The 26228-nt window shown below is 46.6% G+C and overlaps 1 protein-coding gene across 1 annotated transcript in view; it reads right to left on the minus strand.

Annotated features, from left to right (window-relative positions):
- Positions 1 to 13815: 13815 nt before the first annotated feature.
- Positions 13816 to 26228, minus strand: part of LOC138278868 (E3 ubiquitin-protein ligase TRIM39-like) — a 154790-nt gene continuing 142377 nt past the window's right edge. Inside the window, exon 5 of the mRNA XM_069219361.1 lies at positions 13816 to 18227. Within this exon, the coding sequence (XP_069075462.1) occupies positions 17719 to 18227 (509 nt within the window). The 3' untranslated portion in view covers positions 13816 to 17718. The remainder of the gene's footprint in view (positions 18228 to 26228) is intronic.

Genomic DNA, 26228 nt, shown 5'->3' on the forward strand with positions numbered 1-26228 from the left:
TGGTGGTGTTGATGTCCTTCAAGTCCTCCCTGACCCCCAGGTACTGTCCCTCCTGCAGCCGCTGGGTCTCCTGCACTTGGCCAGTACCGTGGCCATGGTCTCCTGGGAATGGTGGTATGCTCCCAGGATCCGTGCAAGAGCCTCGTGGAGAGTGGGTTTCCTGGGGCTATCCTCCCCCTGTCGCACTGCAGTCCTCCCAGCTTCCCTGTTGTTCTGTGCCTCTGTCCCCTTAACCGTGTGCCCACTGCCACTGACCCCAGGTCCCTGATCATCCTGTGCCTGTGGGGTTGCCTGGGGTGCCTGTAGTGGTGGACACACTGCTGATTGACGTGTCCTGGGGACAGTGGCATGGGCTCGCTGGGTGGGTGCTGTGCTGGTGTTTCCTGAGGGAGGAGGTTCTGTGGTGGTTTGTGACTGTGGTAGGGGAACTGACTGTCCAGAGGTCCCTGATGGGCCGGGCTGGTCATCTTGATCCAGGTGTGCAGAGCTGCTGTCGTCACTGTGGGCCTCTTCTGTGGGGGGACTGGATGTAGTTGGGACCTCCTGTCCGGTGACGTTGGGTAGAGGTCCTGTTGGGGTGTAGATGCATTGTTATTGTATTTGTGTGTGCCATCTTGTGCAATGGGTGTGTTTCTCTTCATTACTGTGCTTGCACTATCGCCTTGGCCCTTGTGTAAGTGTTGGTTGTGTGCCGTGGGTGTGTCTCTCCCTTGGACATGCTGTGGTGATGGGCGTCCATGCAGGTGTGTAATGGGTATCTATGCATTGGTGTTACATGCAGGGCTTGGTATTGGGCTGGGTGGGTTGTGATAGTGGGGTATTTGTGAGGTGGTGGAGTGATGGGGGTGAGGGTAGGGGGAGAAGTTTGTGATGGCATGCAGGTAGGGTGGGGGATATAGTAGTAAAGATATGACTTACCAGAGTCCAGTCCTCCTGCTACTCCTGCAAAGCCCTCAGGATGCATTATTGCCAAGACTTGCTCCTCCCATGTTGTTAGTTGTTGGGAAGGAGGTGGGGGTCCACCGCCAGTCCTCTGTACAGCTACCTGGTGTCTGGATACCACAGAACGCACCTTACGGCGTAGGTCGTTCCACCTCTTCCTGATGTCATCTCATGTTCTTGGATGCTGTCCTACTGCGTTGACCCTGTTGACAATTCTTCGCCATTGCTGCATCTTCCTTGTAATGGATGTCTGCTACACCTGTGATCCGAATAGCTGTGGCTCTACCCAGATGATTTCCTCCACCATGACCCCTAGTTCCTCCTCAGAAAACCTGGGGTGTCTTTGAGGTGCCATAATGTGGGGTGAGTGATGTGTGAGGTGATGTTTGTTGTGCTGTGTGATGTGTTGTGTTGGGGTATGTTGTTTGAGGTGCGTGGCTGTTGTATGAGTGATGGTGTTGTGTGCCTGTGGGTGGTGGTGTTGTGTTTGCTATCCTCTGTATCTCTGCTTCTTCAAAAATGTCGTAGTAATGTGGGTGTGTGTTTTATAGTGTTGTGGGTGTGTGGGTGTGGTGTGTGTATGTGTGTCAGGTGTGTGTCTTTTGAATTGTCCAATGTGGTTGTGTTTTGTAGATGTGTGTGTATTTTGAGAGCGGCGGTGTGTACCGCCAATAATTTACTGCGGTTGAATGACCGCTGCGTTAATTTGTGGGTCATGATAGTGTGGGCGTATTTCTGTTGGCGTAACGGTGTGGGTTTTGCTATCGCCAGTTTATCACTGACCTTTGGTGTGCGGTCTTGTGTGGGTGTCTGTATTGTGGCGGATTACGAGATTTGGATCGTAATACCTGTAGCGGATTTCCGTCAAGGCCACGGTATATTGGCGCCCGTCAGCACGGCGGTCGGCAGGATTTACCGCCAGGGTTGTAATGAGGGCCTATATATCCTTTCTGGGAAGAAGGAAAGGGAGCATGATAGATTTTATTGCGGTGTCATGTTCTTATAAGCACCAGGAAACCAGGTTTGGAATCTTACCAAATAGGCTGAGTGATCATTATCCTTTGTTCTTCATGTGGAGACTGGTAAGGTTTTGTCACAACCCCCTACTATGGCAATTGCTTTGGCTAGTTATTAAAAAAACAAGGGTATTACCTGTAAATGGGCCACTGTTGACTCCTCCTTTGTCCAAACGGTATTATTGAAGGAGCTAGGGGATCAAATATCAGATTGTTTAAACAATGCCCTCTCCCTAGTGAAGTCCTAAGTGCATTTCATATAGTGAGCAAATGAATTGCTGAACTTTCGACCTCAAAGGAGAAAGTGACTGAAACTAAACTCCAGCTGTGGCTTGATAGCACCTGATGAGGGCCCTTAGAAATTTTCTGGGTTCACTGAAGCAGGTCCCGTGGGATAGGGGGGTAGGTGGTGCGTCTTTGCCCTGAATATAAACAAGCCATAACTCAAAGGAAAAATGACATTGTGAGAGATGCCTGGGATAAATTTAATAGAGTAAGCATGAGCAGAGACACCTTGATGTTTTGGAAAACAGTATATGACCCATTTGTACATAACTCCCCTATGGATGTTAATATCCTTCCCCAAAAGTGGGTTGAGCATTTTTTAACCGTTTATTCTAGTAGTAAGGAAGTCAGTAATCCTCTTTTTAGGGATACCTTTGAGGGTAACCCTGAGAAATTGCTGCTAGATCTGCCAACCTACGGAGAGGTGGTTTCTGCCTTCAGCCCATCTAGGAGAAACAAGGTCCCTGGCCCAGATGGGGTCCCTATTCATATTTTTTTAAACAATCAAGATTTGTGGGCCCCATGGATAGTAAATGTTTTGAGTTCTGTAGCTAAAGTTGGTCCCCCTAAGGTGTGGTGCAGCGCAAATATAATAGCCATCTTTGAAAAGGGTAACAGATTAGATCCTTGCTGCTACCGTCTGATCTCATTGATCGACTCCACATTTAAACGCATGAGTAGCATTCTGGAGAGATTAGAGATGTGAGTGGTGGACAAGGGTTGTTTTTCAGATATCCAGTGCAGGTTCAGACAAGGGCTGGGAAGGGTAGATCAATGCCTCAATCTTCATATCTTATCAAAATACACCATGGGAAATAGAGGGAGTATCCATCTGGGCTTCATGGATCCCACAGCAGCTTTTGATTGGGTGGATAGAGGAAAGCTGTGGTCCATCATGCTTGATTTGGGCTCTGCTCCGGCTCTGGTTCATTTTCTGGCCCAGATTCATGACAGAGTAACAGCAATGGTATGGGAAAATTAGTTTTTAATTTCTTTTCTCTCACTTCCAAATAGCTTCCCTAGTACAATATGCCACCCTGAATTGGGGATAGTTCCTTTTAGGGATCATGTTAAACTAGCACCTCTGCTGCTATGGAGAGCAATTTGGGTGAAGGAAGAAACTCAGCTCAACCAATCTATAATAAATGATGCCTTGTCTTCTGACCTGGCCTCAAGTTTTAAATGGTTGAGTTATCTGAAGGAACAGCTTTCCCTTTTGGGGAGAGAAGATTGTCTCTAAAACTATAGAGTAACATCTCTAAAAAACTATGGGGGTCATTACGACCCTGGCGGAACAAGTCCGCCAGGGCCGTGGGACGCGGTGGCACCGCCGACAGGCCGGCGGTGCCCCGCGGGGCATTCTGACCGCGGCGGCTCAGCCGCGGTCAGAGAAGGGAAACCGGCGGTCTCCCGCCGGTTTCCCGCTGCCCCAAAGGAATCCTCCAAGCCGGCGCAGCATGCTGCGCCGGCATGGGGATTCCGACTCCCCCTCCCGCCATCCAGTTCCTGGCGGTTCTCCCGCCGGGAACCGGATGGCGGGAGGGGGAGTCGCGGGGCCCCCGTAAGAGGGCCCCTAAAAGTATTTCAGTGTCTGCAAAGCAGACACTGAAATACGCGACGGGTGCAACTGCACCCGTCGCACCTTCCCACTCCGCCGGCTCTATTACGAGCCGGCGTCATCGTGGGAAGGGAGTTTTCCCCTGGGCTGGCGGGCGGTCTTGTGAAGACCGCCCGCCAGCCCAGGGGAAAACTCGGAATACCCTCCGCGGTCTTACGACCGCGGAGCGGTATTTCGGAGGGGGGAAGCCTGGCGGGCGGCCTCCGCCGCCCGCCAGGCTCGGAATGAGGGCCTATATGTAACATCTCTAAAAAACAACTAAGGAGCGATTTTTTTTGCGCTGAGGGAAAAGCCCAGGTGCAGAAAGGAAACGGGGAAACAGGAAGTGGCGAATGGCCTTCCCTTGGTCACGACACACCATATGGAGCCCTACCTTTTGTTCCCCTTACTCCATGCCCAGCGTTTTAATCAAATTTAGATTGGGAGTTGTGCACCTCTTGATTCAAGCTTAGACCCTTTTTCCATGGGATTCGGTCTCTGCCAGTCCCTGCTACATTTTATGTTCTTTTGTAAGCTCTATGTTATGCCAAGAAAATCTTTTTTATTGCCTCTGTTGAGGTTTTTAAATATTTGGCAGTGCAGACCAGCACTTTTTATCCTCCAGCTTTTGCAATCTGAGTTTATCTGTTTGATGATTTAGAAGTATATTTCTGCAGCGGGTTGCCTTAGGCGAGCAGTGGGGAAATAGGGTGTTTTTAAAATGTTTATTCGGCTATTGTATCTGCTTTTGGCTACATGGGTTTGTATGATGAGGTTTCAAGAGCTACTCATGCAAGAGTTCTTATAATATGTGCAACGTAGGAACTAAAATAGGCATAATCTTCGTATGTCATGTTTTGCTGATTGTTTTATTCACTGTATTATTTTTATTATGAGTGTGAGGTTTCAATATTGTAATTTTGCACTGAGGTGTTGCTATATGTTTATATACATTTATTGGGGTCTGTTTTTTAATTGTATGATATGTATTATGTACTGTTTTTACGTAAAAATCAAATAAAGCTCATTTTGATGATGAGACTATTTGTTTGTTTTGTTCTTTATTTTATTGTTTGGAACACTTTCAGTTCCTATGTGTCATGTAAAGAAATGATAAGGACACAAACTATGAGACTGTTGTTGGATTTATTGTGGCATTTAATTTTTTATGTCTGTCTTTTGTCAAATCTGTTTAACAATTAGTTGCAAAGGAAAATTAGATATGACAAAGACATAATATATTACATATGTCATTGAAACAAAACAAATCCCAATCCCAATATATTGGTGTTATACATATGTAGGTAACAAGTCTTAGACAGAATCAGAGCTGAGTTTCACAAACCATGCATAACCCCAATACTTTGTGCTATTTAGGAGTGGACACTTCATGACCTTGACACCATGGAAGAAAGGGAATATTACATGGGATCAAATCGAATAGGTAAACTATCATTGACGCATGACCTCAGCTGGAGCCAGAGCTCCTGCCCTCACAATAGGAATCCTACATCAATAACACCAATAGTCCACATCATGGCAGTTATACAATTTGAGACCACATGACCATTGCAGGACACTGTGGCAGTATTCTGTGCAATGTCACAATCCCAATATATTGGTGTTATACATATGTAGGTAACAAGTCTTAGACAGAATCAGAGCTGAGTTTCACAAACCATGCATAACCCCAATACTTTTTGCTATTTAGGAGTGGACACTTCATGACCTTGACACCATGGAAGAAAGGGAATATTACATGGGATCAAATCGAATAGGTAAACTATCATTGACGCATGACCTCAGCTGGAGCCAGACCTCCTGCTCTCACAATAGGAATCCTACATCAATAACACCAATAGTCCACATCATGGCAGTTATACAATTTGAGACCACATGACCATTGCAGGACACTGTGGCAGTATTCTGTGCAATGTCACAATCCCCATTCCGTGGTGTGCTAAAAAAACATTTATCAACTATGGGGAGGCACATCAACAGCTACCTACATTGAACACAAATTGAAGATTTAGCCAATGTGAAGGAAGAACAGTATGCTATGGCTTGACATACACATGTGGTTTGAGCATGTTAATTAGCACATATTGCTTTGATGACAACATCCCATAGAAAGCTGGCCTGATATAACCTCAAGAATTTCCATTCAATCACAGTGCACGTTGTCACTGTACAGGATCTTTCCGTCCCAAGTAGTCATCCGTCCCAGGATCAACACATGGCCACTTTGTACCTTCCAACAGAAACATCTCACTGCAAATGTCACAACTTTGAAATGTCCAAATGAAGATGACATGGTGACGGACCCTGAAACAGAGTAACAAGGGTGAATTAATGATTTCACATATGCAGTTTAACTTGAATAATAAGTTAGGCGGATACTTACACTTAGCACAAGTAAAGTCGATCTGTGTTAATAACCACAGTAGCCAATGTAGGGAAACTCTGATCCAAAAACATCTTTGCCTTGGATTTCATGAACTGACCATGCCTACCAAATTACCATCACAGACTGATATATTCACTATGTCACAAGTTGTTCTGACATTGGAGATTACAATAAGTAAAAGTGCACATACACTCAGATGAAGGAGAAGGTCAAGTTCTTCTTCTTCACCACTGTCATCTTCATTGGGCATTTCAACATCCTCACCCGGTGTCTTCCTGATCTCTATCCTCTGCGATGATTGGGATGTTCCATCGCAGGACAATGTTGTGCAACATGCAGTAGGCAACTGTGATTTGGCACACCTTATCGGGTGAGTAGAGGAAAGCTCCACCAGTCTTGTCCAGGCACCTAAACTTGACCTTGAGCCCAAAAGCTTGTTCCACTGGCCTCTGTGCTCTTCCATGGGCCTCACTGAAGCAGAATTCCCCTGGTGTTGCTGGATTCCTCAACAGTGCAAACAACCATGGTCTGTTAGGATAAGTTGAGTGTCCTACATGCAAGCAATATATCACTCGATTAATATCGTATCAACATCCTCAAGTCATATTGTACTTACCAAAAAGCCAGGTCCCAGTTGTGACATTTGCTGGGGTATAGGGCTGTTCTGTAGTTCAAAGGAATCATGTAATGACCCATGAAGGCGGGCACGCACACTTGAGTTGTATAAATCCAGTAATCGGACAACTTGCACTTTGATGGAATGGATTTTCTTTCCATTGAGGTAGACCTGCTCTCTTGTCTCCCTTGTCTGTGGTGGCACCAAGGCAATATGTGTGCCATCTATTGCTCCAACCACGTTGTTGCTGCCTTTGTGTAATCTTTTTACCCAAAAGCGGCGCAAACTTACAAAATATAATTAGGAAGTTAAGTTTGTGCCGCTTTTGCATCAAACAAATGACACAAAGGCAGCGCAAACTTTTCTTAAGTATGGGCCTGCTTGTAGCTGTTAATATGTCTCAGCTTGGAAGAAAGGACTCCTTGCAACACACCGCTGAAGGTTGGTTGGGACATGCCTCCAGATGATGCCACAGTGCACTGAAAAGAGCCAGTGGCCACAAAATGAAGTACTGCCATGAGGTTCACTATTGGTGGGATTGCTGTTGTATTCATTTTGTGAGGCAGGAGGCCAGGCTCCAGCTGGTGACACGACCAAAACTTCCTAATACCATCACTTTCCTCTACAGTTGCAGGGTCTGGAAATGGTCTGAAGACCTGAGGCTGTCGTCTCCTTCCCATGCCTGGGTTCAATGTCTGCATGTGGGGAAAAGAAACTATCAGCCTAAATGGTCACACCATTCTTTGATAATCAACACACATCGTATGTCTCGGTAACATTAGGAACCTCATTGTGTCATATATGTGCATACAGTTATAAAATTATTTTTTACTCCAAAAATCACTTTTTATATGTGTCAATTTTTTTATTTTGTGCAAATAAGACATTTGAAATGCATTATTTGCACATAATTAAAAAAAAAAAAAAAAATCTCCAAAATACTGTCAACAGAGGTGTCAATTCCCCGCGGCACTATCGATGTCAAACACAGTCACAGTTCACTTTTTAATGTGCCATATCTTGCCCAAAACAATGTTGTTCATATCAAACATTTGTAGATACAGCAGCCTCCATTATGAGTGCTGGTGACACACTAACAATTCAAAAATACACAGCTTCACACCCTAAAATGGGAGCTATTTGACCTTGTCCTCAGGACATCGGCTACCCAACGGTCGTCGGCGGAAGTTGTCAGTGTAGTAGGTTGAACAGTCAGTGACAGACCCTGCCATGGACTATTGTGTGTGACGGCTACGCACGAAAGCCAATGGTTGTGTCTGTCTCCGTCATGGACTTGTACGTGGAGTATTGAAAAACAGCTCACCAGCCTCCTAACACTGCAGCCAAACAAGACTCCTCATTTTTTGCTGCTGTTACTGACCTCTGGGAGCCAGGATGCCGGGCAACGCAGGTGACAGGTGCCTTCTTCCCTGAGGAGCTGGATCTCCTCAACAGGGACGTCCTGTGCCCGTACAGCCAGCTGTATGAGGCCACAGAGGAACAGGTACATGTTTGAGTGAGAAATGTTTGCCAAAGCTACTTGTTCCCTCTTTGTACACAGGCTATTTGGTCACTTTTTGTTCATGACTGAAGTGTTGTGATTGGAGGATACCGAACTGAACGATTTAACTGGCTACCAGGTGTTATTTGAGGATGTTAGAAATGTCTGTGCATTGAAATAAAAATTAACCTGCGAGAATTACCTGAGTTTTCAGTGCATGTTGATAACAATTCCAAGTTTAATGAGACAAAACGCACACTGCTTACTTCAAGTGGTTAGTAGGCACTCAACCACTAGTTTAAGTGGAAACATGCAGCCCATGTTGAAATGAGAGAAATGTAAAGTCCAAGTAGAATCATCAATGTTATGGAGTTGTCTGATGCTGTTCTGTCTAGTGAACGTACAGTCCATATTTTGAAACAGGAATATCTGTATGTTTTAAAACATGTCATGGTGCCACATATGGGGAAAGGTATTTCCTGTGCTGCCAGTTTAAATGGCACAGACTCTCAATCATACAAGTATGTCCCATTACAATACACACACTTGTTCATACCTCACCAAAAATCCTGCTCTCACTGACACATGGCAGCCCTCCCATACTGCCCTTAGTCACTGTATGTGGTGCAAAACAAGGATAGGCATGAAGAAAAAGTAGCTGTGCATATCGTTACGTGCAAAAAATGTATAGGTTGTTTAGCCTTTAGTAGCTCACAATGAGTTGTCTTAATCTGGAGTGGGTCTCACTACATGGCAAATTCCCTATCTCTGGGTTAGATGGTGTTTGTATCCTATATTGGTAACATTTTTTTTAACACAAACTTTGTTGTATGTTTTGGTAAACTTGTTATCACATCCATTTGACAGATCAGCAGACAAAGAGTATCAATTAAACAAAGAAGTAGCATCATAGCCTATTGCAGGAAATTCAAAACATATAACGGCGTATAAAATGTTTATATGTATAGTGTATCACATTTAATCCTCCCTTCCCTACACCAACAAACCAAACATGCCACCTACAAAATTAGAGCTTGTATGAGTGGAGGCATGTGTAATGTGTGAGAGCGTGCTTGGGGTGCATAATGGGGAGCTGGGAATGGGGACCTTGGCCATTCCCATTGGGCAAGGTCATATACCTTATGTGTCTACATCAGAGGACGTTCCCAGTGCCTTAAATCCCTGCAAGAGGACATCCCATTCGAGCGAGATAGGTTTCTTATGAAGACCCACTTTATTCTTCCCTATGCAGAGCTTCGCTCTCCGCAGACCCCAGCGTTCAACCTCCTCTCGCCAATGGTCCTCCCTAGAGGCTCTTGGGGATTTCCAGTGTTGTGCCATGACTAGTTTAGCCAGTAGCATGGCTAAATCAGCAAACTTAATGATTACTCTGGAGCCTTTGGGCCTGTGGTGTAAGCCCAGAAGACAATGATCATAGTGCTCCATCAGTCCAGGCCGATAAGGGACGACAGATCCATTGAAATGCCTGCCCAGTATTGGTATACTTTAGGGCAAGACCATATCATATGGCGGAGGACAGCATGCAAAGCCTTGCATCGCGGACACATGGAGGAGGTGGTGTAAAAAATACCATTGATTCTGTGGGGCGTTAAGTAGGCTCTATGTAAAATGGAGAATTGTATAAATTTGAATCTTGCATTACTGGAGACTTTTATGGGGGTATTCTAATATTCGGGCCCAGTCCCGATCTGAGAGATCACAATTGAGATTTCTTTCCCATTTAATGTTAGTGGGGGAGGTGAGTGAGGTCTTAAGATATACCCTGATCCCACGGTAAAGCCAACGCACCAGATGTCTGCTGTAGTTTCCCATGGCACGTAATGCTTGTAGCAGTTTGTGTGTGAAATGGGGTCTCTAGTTGGCAGTCAGTTTACACCTTGTCCAAGTAGGGACCCTCACTCTAGTCAGGGTAAGGGAGTCACACACCAAGATAACCCCTGCTCAACCCCTTGGTAGCTTGGCACAAGCAGTCAGGCTTATGTCGGAGGCAATGCGTAAAGTATTTCTACACAGACGCATAGTAACACAGTGAAAACACGACAAGTTCTCCACACCAGTTTAGAATAATAAGCCAATATTAATCTGAGTAAAACAAGACCAGAATGACAAAATCTTTTTAACAGACAGCGGCAGATTTATGAAACGTGGCACTGCACCTAGTGCAGCACCACTTTTCTTGTGCCCTTAGTGTTCCCCTAACACCACCATGTGTGCGCCATATTTAAAATGTGGTGGTCCATGGCGGTAGTTAGAGAACTGGCATCATAATTTTTATGCTAGTTAAGCGATTTGCAGGACTAGCATCAAAAATGTTAACACTAATCCTGGAAAACATCCAGAGGCCCATTGAAACCATTGGAAGCCTCCTTTTAACGTTCTGAGCAGGACTTAGAAATTCTGGAAAAATGACGCAAAGAAATCTTTTAGATTTCTTTGCACCACTTTTTCGCCCCCCCTAGAGCTGGAACGCCCCCTGTGCATACATTATGCCTGGCGCAAACATAATACAAGGGGTTACAAAGAGGCACAATGCATGCATTGCGCCACTTTGTAAGTATGGTGCGACATTTTTGGCCTTCCAACGCCACATTAGCGTCCAAACAATGGCATTAATGTGGCGTTGGAATGGCGGCAGGCCCTCTTAAATCTAGGCCACAGTACCTTGGATTCGTTAAAAATAAAGATGACGCAGGCGGCATAGAAAGTGATGCGTGGAAAAAGGTAAGCAATGTGTTATATATTTTAATGCAGAGCAGGCGATGCGCCGATTATTTCCATGCTGGGCAAGCGATGGGTGGATTATTTTCTCGCCCGACTAGTGATGCGTCGATTCCTCTCTCTGTCCAGTTGGCGATTCATGGATTCTTCTCCAGCCGGAACAGAGATGCGTTAATTCCTTACTGCTGTGCAGCATTGATGAAGAAAATGATGCCCAGGGATGCTCTGTGGAAAATCCAGACGCATGGCAGAGATTGATCCGCGCTGAAGCAGGCGATGCATTGATTCTACAGCTGCGAGACAGGCGCTGCTACAATTTGTCAGCTATGGTGCAGGCGCTGCATCGATTTTTTGCCACAACAGCCTAAGTGCATGATTCTTCACTCAGGTTACCAGCTTCCACTTCTAGGGGCACAGGGACTGGATTTGGTACGACTGAGCAAGTCAGGACTCTCAACAGAAGAGCCCAGGCACTGGCAGATGAAGTCTTTGATGTCCCTGAGACTTCACGACAGGAGGCAAGCTCTGTTCAAGCCCTTGGAGAACCCTGGAAAGTAGGATGTAGAAAGCAAAGTCCAGTCCTTTCACTCCCAGGGCAGAAGTAGCAAGCAGCAGGACAGCACAGCAAAGCAACAGACAGAATGGCAATTCCTCCTACAGCAATCAGCTCTTCTCCCTGGCAGAATGTCCTCAGTCCGGAAGTGTTCTAAAGATGTGGGGTCAGCAGTCCAACAGTTATACTCATTTCTGCATTTGGAGTAGGCAAACATCAAAGGAAAGTCTTTGTAGTGCACAAGAACCTGCTTCTTCCTTGCCTTGCCTCAGACACACTCTAGGTGGTTGAAGACTGTCTTGTGTAAGTACAGGCACAGCCCTTTCAGGCCCAGGTGTCAGCTCCTACCTCTCACTGTAGCCCAGGAAGACTCATCAGGATATACAGGACACACCACAGCTTCCTTTGTGTCCCTGTCTAGGGTGAATTCACAACCTGCCCATCTGTCAGTCTGACTCAGACGTGTAATCTACCACCAGGCAGAGGCACAGAATGGTTAAGCAAGAAAATGCCCACTTTCTAAAAGTGGCCTTTTCAAACTTAGAATCTAAAAACCAATTTCAACAAAATATGTATTTTTAAATTGTGAGTTCAGAGACCCTAAACTTTAAATCTCTATCTGCTCCCAATCGGAAACTGCACTTAAAAGAAGTTTCAAGGCAATCCCCATGTTAACCTATGGGAGAGATAGGCCTTGCAATAGTGAAAAACGAATTTGGCAGTATTTCACTATCAGGACATGTAAAACACATCAGTACATGTTCTATCTTTTAAATATACTACACCCTGCCCATGGGGCTGCCTTGGGCCTACCTTAGGGGTGACTTGCCTGTAGAAAAACTGAAGGATTGGGCCTGGCAAGTGGGTATGCTTGCCAGGTCGAACTGGCAGTTAAAAACTGCACACATAGGGGGTCATTCCGACCCCGGCGGTCAAGGACCGCCGGGGCCGGGGTCGGCGGTAGCACCGCCAACAGGCTGGCGGTGCTCCGCCGGGCATTCTGACCGCGGCGGTACAGCCGCGGCCAGAAACGGAAAGTCGGCGGTGACTTTCCGCTGCCCATGGGAATCCGCCATGGCGGCGCAGCTTGCTGCGCCGCCATGGGGATTCCGACCCCCTCACCGCCATCCTGTTCCTGGCGTTTCCGACCGCCAGGAACAGGATGGCGGTGAGGGGTGTCATGGGGCGCCTGGGGGCCCCTGCAGTGCCCATGCCAATGGCATGGGCACTGCAGGGGCCCCCGTAAGAGGGCCCCACTTTGAATTTCAGTGTCTGCTCAGCATCCTCATGGAGGGGTGTTTCCCACTGGGCTGGCGGGCGGCCTTTTGGCGGTCGCCCGCCAGCCCAGTGGGAAACCCAGAATACCCGCGGCGGTCTTTTGACCGCGCAGCGGTATTCTGGCGGTTCCCTCCAGGCGGGCGGCTCCCGCCGCCCGCCGGGGTCAGAATGACCCCCATAGACACTGCAGTGACAGTTCTCAGACATGTTTACAGTTCTACTCATGTGGGTGGCACAACCAATGCTGCAGGCCCACTAGTAGCATCTCTGGTGCACTTTACTGGCGATTTAATAGTAAATCAAATATGCCAATCATGGAAATACCAAACACCAATACAATTTAGACAGAGAGCATGTGCACTTTAGCACTAGTCAGCAAAAACGAAATTCAGCACAGGGTCAAAAACAGGAGGTCAGAAGCAGAAAGTACAGGGGAAACCACGCCAAGAGCAGACTGGTTTAACATTGTGTAACTGGTTCTTTCCCATCTGGTGCCCAGCACCAATGCACACAGGGAATCAGACTGGCATGGGTTAAAAATAGGGTCTTGGGGAGTCCGTGTGAAGTCAGTGTAGGACATCAGCATGCCATCGTAAAACAACAAGCCAGTGTCAATTCCCGCTCTCCCCATGGGTCTAACCCTTGTGCCGTTAGGTTGCCCGAGGGTGCAGGAAGACAACGCAGTAGAATGTTCGGCACGTATGGCAGAATGGGAGCAGTATATCTCACCACTACGTTTCAGTAAACAAGGCCCATGTGCAATAAAAATGTGGGGGTGCGTGGTGGGGCCACACCCGGACAAATCAGTTGATGTAGGTCAGGTGCACTTTTTAGGGCACACGCCACTTTCACAGAAAGTCCTCAAACAGTTTAGATCTTCTCAAAGATGTTTTTATTCTTGGCCAGTTCCATTACTTTTCATGATCATCCGGTACTGCAACAGCTTTGTTTCAATATACTGTACATTTCCAGCCAATCATAGGTTGTAGTCAGTTTTCAGCCCCCTACAGTACAACAACGTTACTGACACACATTTAAATTCACCAAATGATCCAAAGCATGTTATTTGGTGCACCAGTGTCCTTGATCGTGACTGCCAGATTGGTAGGATAACACCCCGTATCTTAACTAATGCGTTTCCCACAAAATTAGGAAAAAAGGCACAAACCTAAAAATCCAGACAAAAGTGCTTTCACAGCCTGTGTTCGGTCCTCTATTCAACAACTCGTGGCATATCTTAATGTCTCAAATCAAGGGATTTTTCAGAAATATTCTTTGATTACATAACCTACATAACATATAATGGGTCTCACCCTAAAACCAAGACAAAACATTCGGACTAGTCAAAGGATATTCATGATTGTAAAGACAATGCAAAGAACTCGTAAAGGTACAGCACCGTTACTCGTGCAAAATTAATATCCCCAAAACGATCCTGGCATGTTATTTAGTGCACCAATGCCTGTGTGGGAACCAGATTTGCATAAAAGTAAATATACAGAACAAATAAAACCATCAATAATATGTTAAATCCAACCAACATATATAGAACAATAATGAATTATGTATCCAATTCTCAAAGTGGTAGACACAATTAAGAGTAAAGATCCTTAGAGAATTAGAGACTGAGACCTTGAATCACCATTCTTAAAATTATTGCATGTCTTGATAAATCTTGCGTAGGTTTTGCGTCGCCTTTGAGAATTCTAGCCCTTACTTTTTAGCCGCTGTGAGGAAATGTGCTGTATAATATGGTGTGGTTGCAAGACTTCACCCTGTGGTACACTTAGAATACCATCTTGGGTCGAATGGGGTTTGTTTGTCAAACCTTAGTTCAACCCTGGGAAGCTGTGGCTTCAAGCAGGCAGGCTCGCCCAGGTGCAGCAGAATTTGGGGTAACTTTTCAGCTTCGGGGCTCGGTCTCCTAGGCTGCTGCGAGGAGCCATGATCCATTGATCTGGGCTACCAACTTGCACAGGTATACTTTCTCAGTTTTTGTAGCCCTGTAATGCCACAGGAAGTCAGCCAACTGAATATTAGAGTTCACCCCTTCTGTCTGGGGATCAGACAGAACTTTTACACAAGCCAGGCGCCACAAGCACACGCAGCAGGTGCAGTCCAATCTTCGGTGCGGCCTCTCTTTGCTGGATCCAGGGTCAGCAGCGCAGTCTTTCTTTGGTCCTCTCTCCGGTCCTGATGTGATTTGAGATCTGGGGGCTGGAGGGGGAGGGAGGCTCACAGGGGATATTGTGGTCACTACTAATGGGCTGCTTGGATCCCTTCCACCAGATGACACGTTCGTGTTAAGTGTGGCATCTAGCTATCCCAGAGTTCACTATTTTTCCCACTCCCAAGATGGCTGACCCCCTCTCCTGGTGTGGGGAGCTTGGTAGCCCACCCTAAGCTGTGGTTACTTGAGGGCTACACAACAGAAAAAAACATTTAACCAATGTTTTTCCCTGTCTGTCCCTGATGCCCACCTGCCTACCTAAATAAAGGAGCAGCTCTTGTGTGTGCTTGCCATCTGCCCTTCAAAGGCAGATTCCCCTCTGAAGCTCACCTTTTGGGCTCACACCCTGTGTGGCTTTTCCTGCCAGACGCTGATAACACCTCCTCTACTGGCAGGCCCTTTGTAGGGTTTCCTGGGAGTTGTTCACACTTCTCCTCAGGAGGCCTGGGTTGGTTTTCATGTGATTGAAAGAGGAGTTCATGAGCTTGAACAGAGTTCATATGCTTGAAAAGGTGTTCATATGTTTGAAAAGTGCTTGAAAAGAGGATGCTCTAAAAGAAGAGTTCATGTGCTTGAAAAGTGCTTAAAAAGAAGAGTTTATGTACTTGAAAAACACAACTTCACCTGCTTGAAAAGACAAGTTCACATGCTTGCAAACAAGAGTTCATGTGCTTCAGAAGAGTTCATGTACTTAAAAAGAGGAGTTCACATGCTTGAAAAGATAAGTTCAATCAGTCATTTGTAAAGCGCGGCAAATCACGTGCCCTGGAGTTTCTAGCTGCTGCGTAGTGATCAGTTCATTCCAACAACCAGGGCTTGAGTCCTTTCCTGAATTGCTGGAGCAATGTGGTGATTCTGAGGTGCAGGGGAGGGCTGTTCCAAGTTTTAGCCACCAGATGAGAGAAAGAGTGTCCTCTGCTGTTGGCTCAGCAGATCCCAGAGCCATCTGCGAGGAAAAGGAGGCGGATTGTAAGTGTCTGGTTGGTTGGTGGAAGGTCATGTGCTTGTTGATGCATGTTGGTCCTATGTTGTGCATGGCTTTGTATGTGTAGGTCAATGTATTTACTGGCATCTCTTTTGGATCAGGAGCCAGCGTAGCTTCTTAAGGTGGGATATGATGTGGGTCGGTAGGGGGAGTTCGAGGATGAGTCTTGTCACTGAGTTTTGTATTGTCTGTAGTCTCTTCTGTAGTGTGTGGTGATTCCTACGTAGAGAGAGTTCCTGTAGTCCAACCTGCTGGTAATAAGGGCCTGTGTGACAGTCTTTCTGATGTCGATTGAGAGCCACCTGAAGATCTGGCGGAGCATGCGTAGGGTGTAGGAGGATGAGATTGTGTTTACCTGTTGCTTCATAGATAACTTGCTGTCCAAGATGATGCCCAGGTTGCGGGCATGGTCTGTCGGGCGGGGTTGGGCTGAGGTCCGCATGCCACCATGTGTTGTTCCGTGGTGAGGGGCTGTTCCCAAGGATGAGCACTTCCGTCTTGTCTGTTCAGCTTGAGGCAGTTGTCCTTCCTCCAGTTGGTGACGTTTATTATACATCTGTGGAAGTTGGCTCTGGTGGTGGAGGGGTCTTCTGACACTGAGAAGATGAGCTGGGATTCGTTGGCATAGGGAATGATGTTGAGTCTGTGCTATCTGACAATGTTGGCCAGGGGGTCATGTACGTGTTGAAGAGGGTGGGGCTGAGGGATAGTCATTCGGGGACGCTGCAGGTGATCTTCTTGGGTTCAGAGGTGTACGGTGGGAGATGGACTAGCTGCATTAGAGTCAAGAGCGACTGTGATTGGAATCGTGATTAGCTGTACTGCAGACAGGAGTGATCATGTTTGGAGTCAGCATTGCCTATGCTTGTATTAACTTTATTTGAATCAGGAATGGAAATGCTTGAAATCAGGAGTGCCTGCGTCAGGAATGTATGTGCGTCGAGTTAGAGTTGAGTGTGCTGGAGTCAGTAATTTTTGTGCTTTAAGTGAGGATTAGTGGTGGTGAAGTCAAGAGTATCTGTGCCTGGAGTCAGCAGTGTTGTGCCTCGAGTCAGGGTCATCTATAAGTGAGCCAGTAGTGCCTTTGATTAGAATCAATCACGAGTGGCTGTACTTGGAGTGCCAGGAGAACCAGTGTTTTGAATGGCGACTGCTTGTTCTTGGGGCCAGGAGTGCGTGTGTTTTAAATCAGAAGTGACTGCGCTTGAGTGAAGAGTGTCTGTGTTTTGTAGAAGTGCTGCCAATTAGACATTAAATGACAAAGCGTAAGTGAAGGGGTTAAATCTGTGCTGGGAGATGAAAACCCCCAGCACCCGCTACCCCCCGCACACTGAAAGTAGGAGTACCCCCAGCTCCACACAAACTTCAAATGTTCAGATGGTGAGAGAAGCTTGTGAAAGAGAAGCAGTGGGACAGGTGTGAGGGATGCACTGGCCAAAAGAGGATGAGAGTACCCCTGAGTTGGATAACAACAACCGCCCAACAGACAATAAATATCTCTTTTTGTTATTCTACATATTTATTAGTTCTGGGTCGGGTGTCACCTACTTATAGGGGGGGCTGCAGCTCCTACACCAGCCTTAGCTCTGCTCCTCCCCACAAACAGAAGAACGGGAAGAGCCTGTGTTTGAAGGGGGTCCGGGGGAAAGTGTAGAGAAGCTCCATGGAGTCCGCATTGCACAGGGACAGCCACCCCCCCTCGTAGTCCAAATAGACTCCTAGATTCAGGGGCTTCTCGCTGGGGAACAGAGGGGTCTCAGGGGAGGTGAGAGCACAGTGCAGACCATTCCACCCCTCTACAGCCCAAACTCCCCCCTGAGGGGACCATGGGATCCATTCCTTCCTTTTCACACTCTCTGCTGTGACCCCCACACGCCATCCTCCCTCCTGCAGCAGCTGCACCTCCCAGTAATGTCTGCCTGAGGTGAACCCCTCGCCCCCCAGCACACAGCGCCAGTAGGTGAATCTCTTGGGGGCGTCCGGCAGGAGCTGAGCTCTGTTTGTGCCTCCTACACGTCTCCCCCCCTCAGACAGGACAAGCCGGGGATGTGCTGTGTCTGGATCCAGAGTCACCATCACTGCAGAGAAGAGACTCAGAATTAGACATTTAATGCACACAATTAAGGCTTTCATTGCTGATTTTATTTTATATTCTTTTATAAACCACTGAGATGATAAAAACGTTTCTGGAAAAAGCAGGGAGTGACATTTTTATTGGAATATGAGATTTACAAACATGAGGCGCTAACTAGCTGCTAACCTCTAATTTTGATTATGTGTGACATTTCACACCATAGGTATGACACTTTGAGAGACACTTTGGAGAAAGTTGAAGAAAGTTGATATGTAAATGTAAAGAGATAAATATCAGAAATGAGTCCTTTGCAGACTAGACGTAATTTATGATACGTATATAATTACATGAATGTATTCTGTTTCATTACAGTTTTTAAAAAAATTACAATTCTGGAAACTAACACAAAATACTGATTCTCAACTGAAACACTTATGCTATGCCACTAAATACTCTTCTCACTATAAACCTCTGGACCCTGTGCTGGTCAGTCAAGTACTGAAGGCAAGTGGTAGTCACAACCTGTCAAAGCACACGTAGCAGCAATCAGCGACTTCAAACTGTAGTAAACCCCAACATTTGCAGTTGTGGAAATGCAGGCTATCAATTATTTGTTACCCTTGTGTCATGAGTGCCCTGAGCGCCACTTCTTCCAGGGAAGTAGATGGGCCTCGCGCTGTCTCCAGAGGTTGGCAGACCTAGGACCTGATTTACAGCTGGGTGGTAAAGTTGAGACAGAGAAGGGAAAGGTTCTTGTTCTGCCTCAGGAGATGGACAGGCCTAAGGCCCAAATTTACCCCAGAACATTTTCTGGGGGGTCTCAGCTATGCTACAGATTGCCAGTTGGGTTTAGTTCAAGAAGAGAAGGCACATAAAGAGGTGGATGAGGATGTGGTTTGGATGTTGTGACCGATGGTGTATTTCATGGAGGTGGAAACAAGAAGTAAGTCGGTTAGAGCACTAATTTTGTCAACTTAATTCATCAAGTAAGGTTGGCCAAGAAACAATAGCTTTAAGGAGAGACTCCATCCTTGTTGGATGGTCAAAGAAAGGCTCTCGATGCATAAAGAGCTATTATTCAGAGGTGACAGACTTGTGGCTCCAGGCAGTTTGTGGTGCAGAATCATTGATATGGCCCATGAAGGGCATTTAGGGATGGTAAAAACAAAAGAATTGGGTCATGTTTTGGATAGCTTGGACGTGAGTTGGAGCTGGAGAGCAGAATAAGAGTGTAATGAGTGCAAGGAAAGTGATAAGGTGTATTTTGCCCTTGGCAAGAGTTAGCTTTGGATTTGGTGGAAGCATTGAGAGGGAAAAAGGCCACTCCATATATGCGTGAAGTAGTGTATTTATTTTCTAGATGGCAATAGGTTGTTGGAGGGACTGACATTTCTTATGCATCTGTTAGCTATTTCTCAAAAAAGTATTTAGATCAAATAGATCCCAAAAAAGCATGTTAACAGACAATAGGGTGCAATTTTCTTCTGCAACAGCCATCCTGGAGCTTTGACTAAACAACCAGATTGTGTCCTCTGATGCTGGGAAGATGCCAAGAAGAGAAAAGAGAGGAATCCCATGACTAATGCTGTTAGGGACGGAAGCAGGCAGAAGGTGCTCTGCAGTCTCAATCGAACCAGTCTCCTTTCTGACATTATGAATGATGAGGCGCATGTCTGAAGTGCAAAGAATCTTGCGTAACTGACTTTCCAGGATGGTGAGCAGTCACCATGTGTCCTTTGCTAGTCACAACCTCAAAGGGTCCAGCATCAAATAGAACATCAGATTTGTATTTTCTCTGTTGTCGCACCAATACTCGATCTCCTTTATTGAAAGTAATGTTCTTGACACATCGATGTTTGCCAGCATATACTTTCATCTTTTGTTCATGACCCAAATGTTTTTGATGAAGTTCACCAGTGTGTGGCAGATCTCCTGTTGGTCCATTATGGTATCAGTGTGGCAGGATTTTCACCTGTTGTTGAATGAGGAGTCGGCCGATCATCTCAAAGAATAGCATGGAGAGCTGACTTCAGATTAAGCTTCTCCAGTTTTGCACATCAAGTGTGTTTTTTAAAGGTGCTCATAAAGTGTTCAACAAAACTATTTGCTTGTGGCCAGCAAGGTGTGATTTTCTGATGCTTTACATTGAGATGAGTAAAAAGTCTCAGAATTTTCAACTGTTAAAAGGCAGACCATTGTCAGACTTTAGAAGAATTGAAGGAATACCCCATATTGCAAAATTTCCATATAATATCTCAATGGCTTTTTCTTGAGTAATACACGAGAGGTCTTCTACTAGTGGAAAATGGGAGTATTTATCCATAATCACCATCATGTGATGTCCATTGACAAGAGGACCAAAGAAATCAACAGCAATTCTCTCCCTTATGTATGTTTTGGTAAATCTGACATGTTCAAGGTGAGGTCAGTGATTTTGGGAGATAAGCAATTGCCCAAATGACAGGCCTTCAATTCCTTTTCAACTTTCTTATCAAGATGAGGAAACCAAACTCGGCTTCAGAGAGCTCGTTCAGTGGCTACAATTCCATGATGTCCTTCATGAACTATTTCAATTACTTGTCGCAGAATCTCTGGCCTAACAATTCTTGCACCTCATAAGACAATATTCTCACCGGTCAGCCTTATGGTGGTCTTCCCCTAAAACTTTTTCCTACTTGCCTTTAGGTTTCCTGGATTTTTTCATGTTGGACCTAGTACTCTGTGCACTTTACCGCTGCTAACCAGTGTTAATGTGTTTGTGTTCTCTCCCCAAAACATGGTTTAATTGGCATACACCTGATTAGCATATTTAATTTACATGCAAGTCCCTTGTACAGTGGTGTACCATATACTCAGGGCCTGTAAATGAAATGCTACCAGTGGGCCTGCAGCACTTATTGTACCACCCACTTAAGTAGCAGTTTAAAACATGTCCCAGGGCTGCCATTGCAGTCTGAGTCTGAAGGAAGTGTCCGACTGCCTCATCGACCTGGCATCTGAAAGCCCTTGACGGCATTTAAAAGCCCTTGACAAGCCATAAGCTCCCCTTTTATTACATATAAGTCACCCCTCAGGTAGGCCCTAGGTAGTCCATAGGGCTGGGTGCTATGTATTTAAAAGGTAGGACACGTACTTCCTGAGCCAGAGGTGGTAGATATGTTGTGTTTGGTGTCTAGGAACTTGTAAAGATAAACCCTCTTTAATGGTAAAGTTGAAATTATTTTTGCAAGTTTGAAAATGCCACTTTTATAAAGTTGGCATTTTCCTGCCCTTAGCCCTCTGTGCCTGCAGTCTGTCTCAGGTCACATCACTCAGTGCAGTGAACGTTTGACACTTTCTGAATTCACTCCAGACAGTCACACAATAGAGGAATAGCAGGGCCTGAATGGCCTTTCCGCTGGCAGGTTTAGGGGGGCTGAGCACTGCCCCACTTACATCTGAATAGGCTGGGCTCTGCCACCACATAATAGGCGTAATGACTCTGTATTGTCAGTGCAGCCAGCTAGGAACCAGGGCAGGGGAGGCAGGAAACTCCTGGAACTTTTCAGATCCCTTCTGGAAATCTCTCCCAACTTCTAGGAGTGGGGAACTAGTATATAAAAAAGAGCTCTCAGATCTACTTTTTAGTTCACTACTGGACCTGCGGAGCGACTCTCAGAGGAGTGCCTGCTGCTGTGACCTGCCAGGCTGCTGCTGTACCTGGAAAGACTGCTTTGATGCCTGGAGCTTGCCTTTAACCTTCAGAAGCCATTCCTGCTGTGGAGCCCTGCACTTTCACCTGCACCCACCTGCACCCCAGGCTTCAGTAGTGAATACAAGGGCTTGTTTTGCTGGCCTGCTGTTCAGAGCCAAAGGGACATAACAGGTTCCCACCCTCTTGCATATGGCTGGTCAAAACTGGGGTGATGTGGCGAGCAAAATAACAATGGATTAAATGCAGATCTGTGACTGGGGGTGAGTGTTTGAAAAGTTTCAACATTCCGGCATCATTTTGCTTTGCTTTGTGATGTCGCCTTGTGTGCCCCCAGTGGTGGGGGTATGCCCAGACGTGGGACCCTTGCTCGCTGCACATCTGGGTTCAAGCTAGCCTGGCTGATGAAGGTGATACCCTGAAACCGGTCCCAGGAAGCTTGTTTCCTGTCCAGGGAGGACCTGGCCTGGCAGTTCCGGCTGGACTGTTCCCATGGGGGACAGGGTCAAGACTGATTTGCATATGTCTGGGTCCAAACTGGGGTGATGTGGCGACCAAAATAACTTTGGATTAAACCCAGATTTGTGACTGGGGGTGAGTGTTTGAAAAGTTTCAACATTCATCATTTTGTTTTGTTTTGTGATATTCCCGCCCTCTTGAACCCGCACCTGGACCCAGCCTGAGTGAGTCCTGAACTCCCAAGAGCACTCACTCCTGGAACGTTGGTTGTGGTGCTAAAGATGCCCAGGTGGCCAATTTCCAAACATGAGGACAAAAGTGGGGCAGAAAGTGCTCTGAGAACGAGGAGGATACCAGGACCAACCTGCTCGTCTATTTGACCAAGATGCACCTCCAGTCGGATTGACTTTTCAGTTTCTCCCACTAAGTTCTTCTCTGCAGCAGCAAATCCTTTTCAGCGGTCCTTCACAAAAGGAATATCTGACCTCATGGAACTGTCGTCGGATACTGCCTTGTGCTTCGTCCCACTAGAGATTTTTGACTTCGATCTCACCAACTAAGTCCGAAGGTAAAAAATCTTCACTGCGGTCTCGCTCCACCGGTACCCGACGACAAAGCTCCCTCCTCGGACAGTCTTGAAGCCTTTCCCCGCTGAACTTCTACCTTCTCAGAGACTTTTACTTGAAAAAGTCTGAAGGTAACCGCTGACCGGTCCCAATCCATGTAGTGTATTTTGACTTTGCCCCGGTCTAGCACGACCTGATGTCCGCAGTTTTCGCTTTTTTTTTCAGCACTATTTAACACTTAAATTTTTTTTAATTCTGAACTCCGGTTCTACTAATTGGATTTTGATGGTTTTGATGTCAAATAATTTATTTGAATGTTCTCTATTATTCTAAATCAGACTTTTTATTGTGCTGTGTTTTCAATGTTTTGCTGCATAAATACTTAACACATTGCCTCTAGGTTTAGTCTGACTGCTTTTTGTGCCAAGTTACCCAGGGTTTAGCGCAGGTTATATTACTGACTTTTTGTGGTTCACCCTGCAAGGAATTGTGGCTGTTGCTTGACCTGGGCTCATTCCTCAGTCAAACTACAACCCAATTTCTCACAATGGTGTTCAGTGGAATGGATCAGGACTTGTGTTTGTGTAGTGCCATGCAGTGATTTGTGTTACATAAAATTCCCAGATAAATAATTTGGCATCAAAACTGATTTTATTTTTAATTCTCCCTATTCTCCATTGGTTGTTTTGTTTTTTTCCAAATTTAAGTGACTCTACCTTCCTCTACTACCATGGAGATGGAGCTGATAAATGTTGACAACATCACTAAGGTTGAGCTGCAAAAGCTCTGCAAGGTGAGGGGACTGAATGCAGGTAAGAAAGCTTCTAATGTGGACCTACAAATAGCCCTCCAAGCCCATGAGGAAGTCAAGAGGCTGAAAGCAGCAACAGAGAAGGATTATCCAGAGGAGGACCTTGGACCGATTGAAGATGTGAACCAGGAGCTGCAGGGGTAATCCTCCTGCCCCCAGGAGGAAAGAATCAGGATACCGGGGATGAGGCAGAGGACAGTGTGTCTTCCAGAGGCCTGTCACAAGTGGAGTTGGAGGACAGGTGGGAGGAAAGGAAGCTCAAACTGGAGCTGGCCAAGCTGAGGGTGGAGGAGAAAAGGATCATGCTGGTTCATGAACTGAGTCTGAATGAGCTGGACATTAAAGTCAAGCAAGTGGAGTCAAGCAGCAGTGATGGCAGTGAATCAGCAGTGTCTGCTGGACAGGTGAGAGTCTGCTTACCCAAAGACCTGGTGCCCAATTAAGTGGTGGGGGGTGATACAGATAAACAGTTTTCAGCCTATGAGGTAGCCCTAAGGGTACACAGGGTTCCAGAGGAGTACTGGGGGGTAGCTTGTGGAGGTATATGCCCACGGTCGGGAGGGACACACTCCTGAAACTAAAGGACCAGACCAAGAATGCCTCCAGGAAAGACACTCTCCTTTCCAAATCTGGGTTGAACCCTGAGAAATGCATGCAAAGGTTCAGAGACAGCTACAACCTCCCAAACCAGCCCAAGGTGGACTTAATTGATTATGCCAGCGAGGCACTAAAGGGCCGGGTGAGGGGTAGCAGGGTAGATGATTTTAATGGGCTGTATAACCTGATTATGAGGGAGCAAATGCTCCAGAGCCGTTTTACAGTGCTGCACCAACACCTGGTAGATAGCAAAGTGACTGACCCCAGAAAGCTTGCTCTATGGCAACACCAGGGTGTCCAAAAAGGCATCTGGGGAGAACTCCCAAAAGGGTGGTGAGGGCTCCCTCCAGAAGAAAGAGGGGGAGATAAAAAGGAGTCTTCTCATGGCCCCCAAAATAGATCTCAAGGGAAAGGGTCATCATCCCAATCTGGCCACTGGAAGAAAGGCTTCTCTGAAACGAATCATAACAAATCTTACACCAAGTGCTATGAGTGTTAGGAATATGGGCACTGTAAGGGTGATCCCAAGTGCCCCAAGAGACCACAGTTTCCCACTGGAGGTAAATCCCCAGGGATGGCGAGTGTAGTGCTTAGGGAGGAGGTGGCCCCAGTTAGTAGGAGGGAAGTCAGTGAGCTTACTCTAGTGTCCCCAGGTGATGAGGAGATGGTGCCCAAAGCCCACATGTCGTCCAATACTGCAAAGGACAGGCAGTGAGTCACCATCAATGGGCAGAGGGTGGAGGCTTTGAGAGACACAGGAGCCAGTATGACTAATGCAAAGTGTCATCTGGTGTCCTCAGAGCAAGTAATTCCCAATGAACACCACCAGGTTGTAGTAGCAGACAAACAGGAGAGCTACTACATTGTGGCTCTAGTTCCTTTGAGTGGGGGCGGGATCTCAGGTCTTGTGAGCGTTGCTGTGAGCCCTGCCATACCTATAGACTGTTTAGTAGGAAATGACCTGGAGCACACTGCCTGGAAGAAGTGGAGCGCAGGTCCCACCTGGGATGTTGGGGTTGCCTCAGTAGGTCTGTGTGACCACCAGGTCCATTACTGTACTGAAGGGGAGTCAAGAGGGTCTGGAGCCTGGAAAAATGGCCCAGGCAGCTGCCAAGAGAGGAAAGGGCAGAGGGTGTGGGAAACCATCCCCCGTTTGTCTCCCAGAGGAGGTGGATTGGGTGCCGGAGGAAGCCACCCCAGATCCCACTGAGGAGGACGTGGCCTTCCTTGGTGACCTGCCTCAGCTTGTTGGATGGCAAGCAGAGGTGGGGCCCACCAGGGAGGAGTTCTGTAAGGCACAGAAAGAAAGAGTGCCCCCACCTTGGAGAGCATGAGGTGGTGTAGGAAAGTACCCTCTTTCTTGGCATGGTTACCCCCATTTTCTGCCTGTTTGTTAGTATGTTTAACTGTTTGTCAGTAAGTTTGACTGTGTTCACTGGACCAGGACCAGGACCCCAGTGAGTTTGCTCTCTCTCCCAAAACTCTGTACTTCACTCCACATTTGGCATACTGGTGCCCCCTTATAAGTCTCTAGTATATGATACTTAGGTACCCAGGGCATTGAGGTTCCAGGGGATCCCTATGGGCTCTAGCATATATTTTGCCACCCATAGGGAGCCCATGCAAAGTGTCTGCAGGCCTGCCATTGCAGCTTGCGTGAAAAGGTGCAAGCAGCCTTACACTGCCATTTTTCACTACACCTGGTCACTTATAATTCACCCCTATGGCAGGCCCTAAAGCCCAGAAGGCAGTGTGCAAAGTACCTGTGTGTGAGGGCACCCCTGCACTAGCAGAGGTGCCTCCACGAACTCCAGGCCCATTATCCCAGACTACGTGAGTGTGGGGATGCCATTTTACACGTGTATGGGACATAGGTCAATA

The sequence above is a fragment of the Pleurodeles waltl genome, chromosome 2_2 (assembly GCF_031143425.1).
Source record: "Pleurodeles waltl isolate 20211129_DDA chromosome 2_2, aPleWal1.hap1.20221129, whole genome shotgun sequence".
NCBI classification, from domain to species: Eukaryota; Metazoa; Chordata; class Amphibia; order Caudata; family Salamandridae; genus Pleurodeles; species Pleurodeles waltl.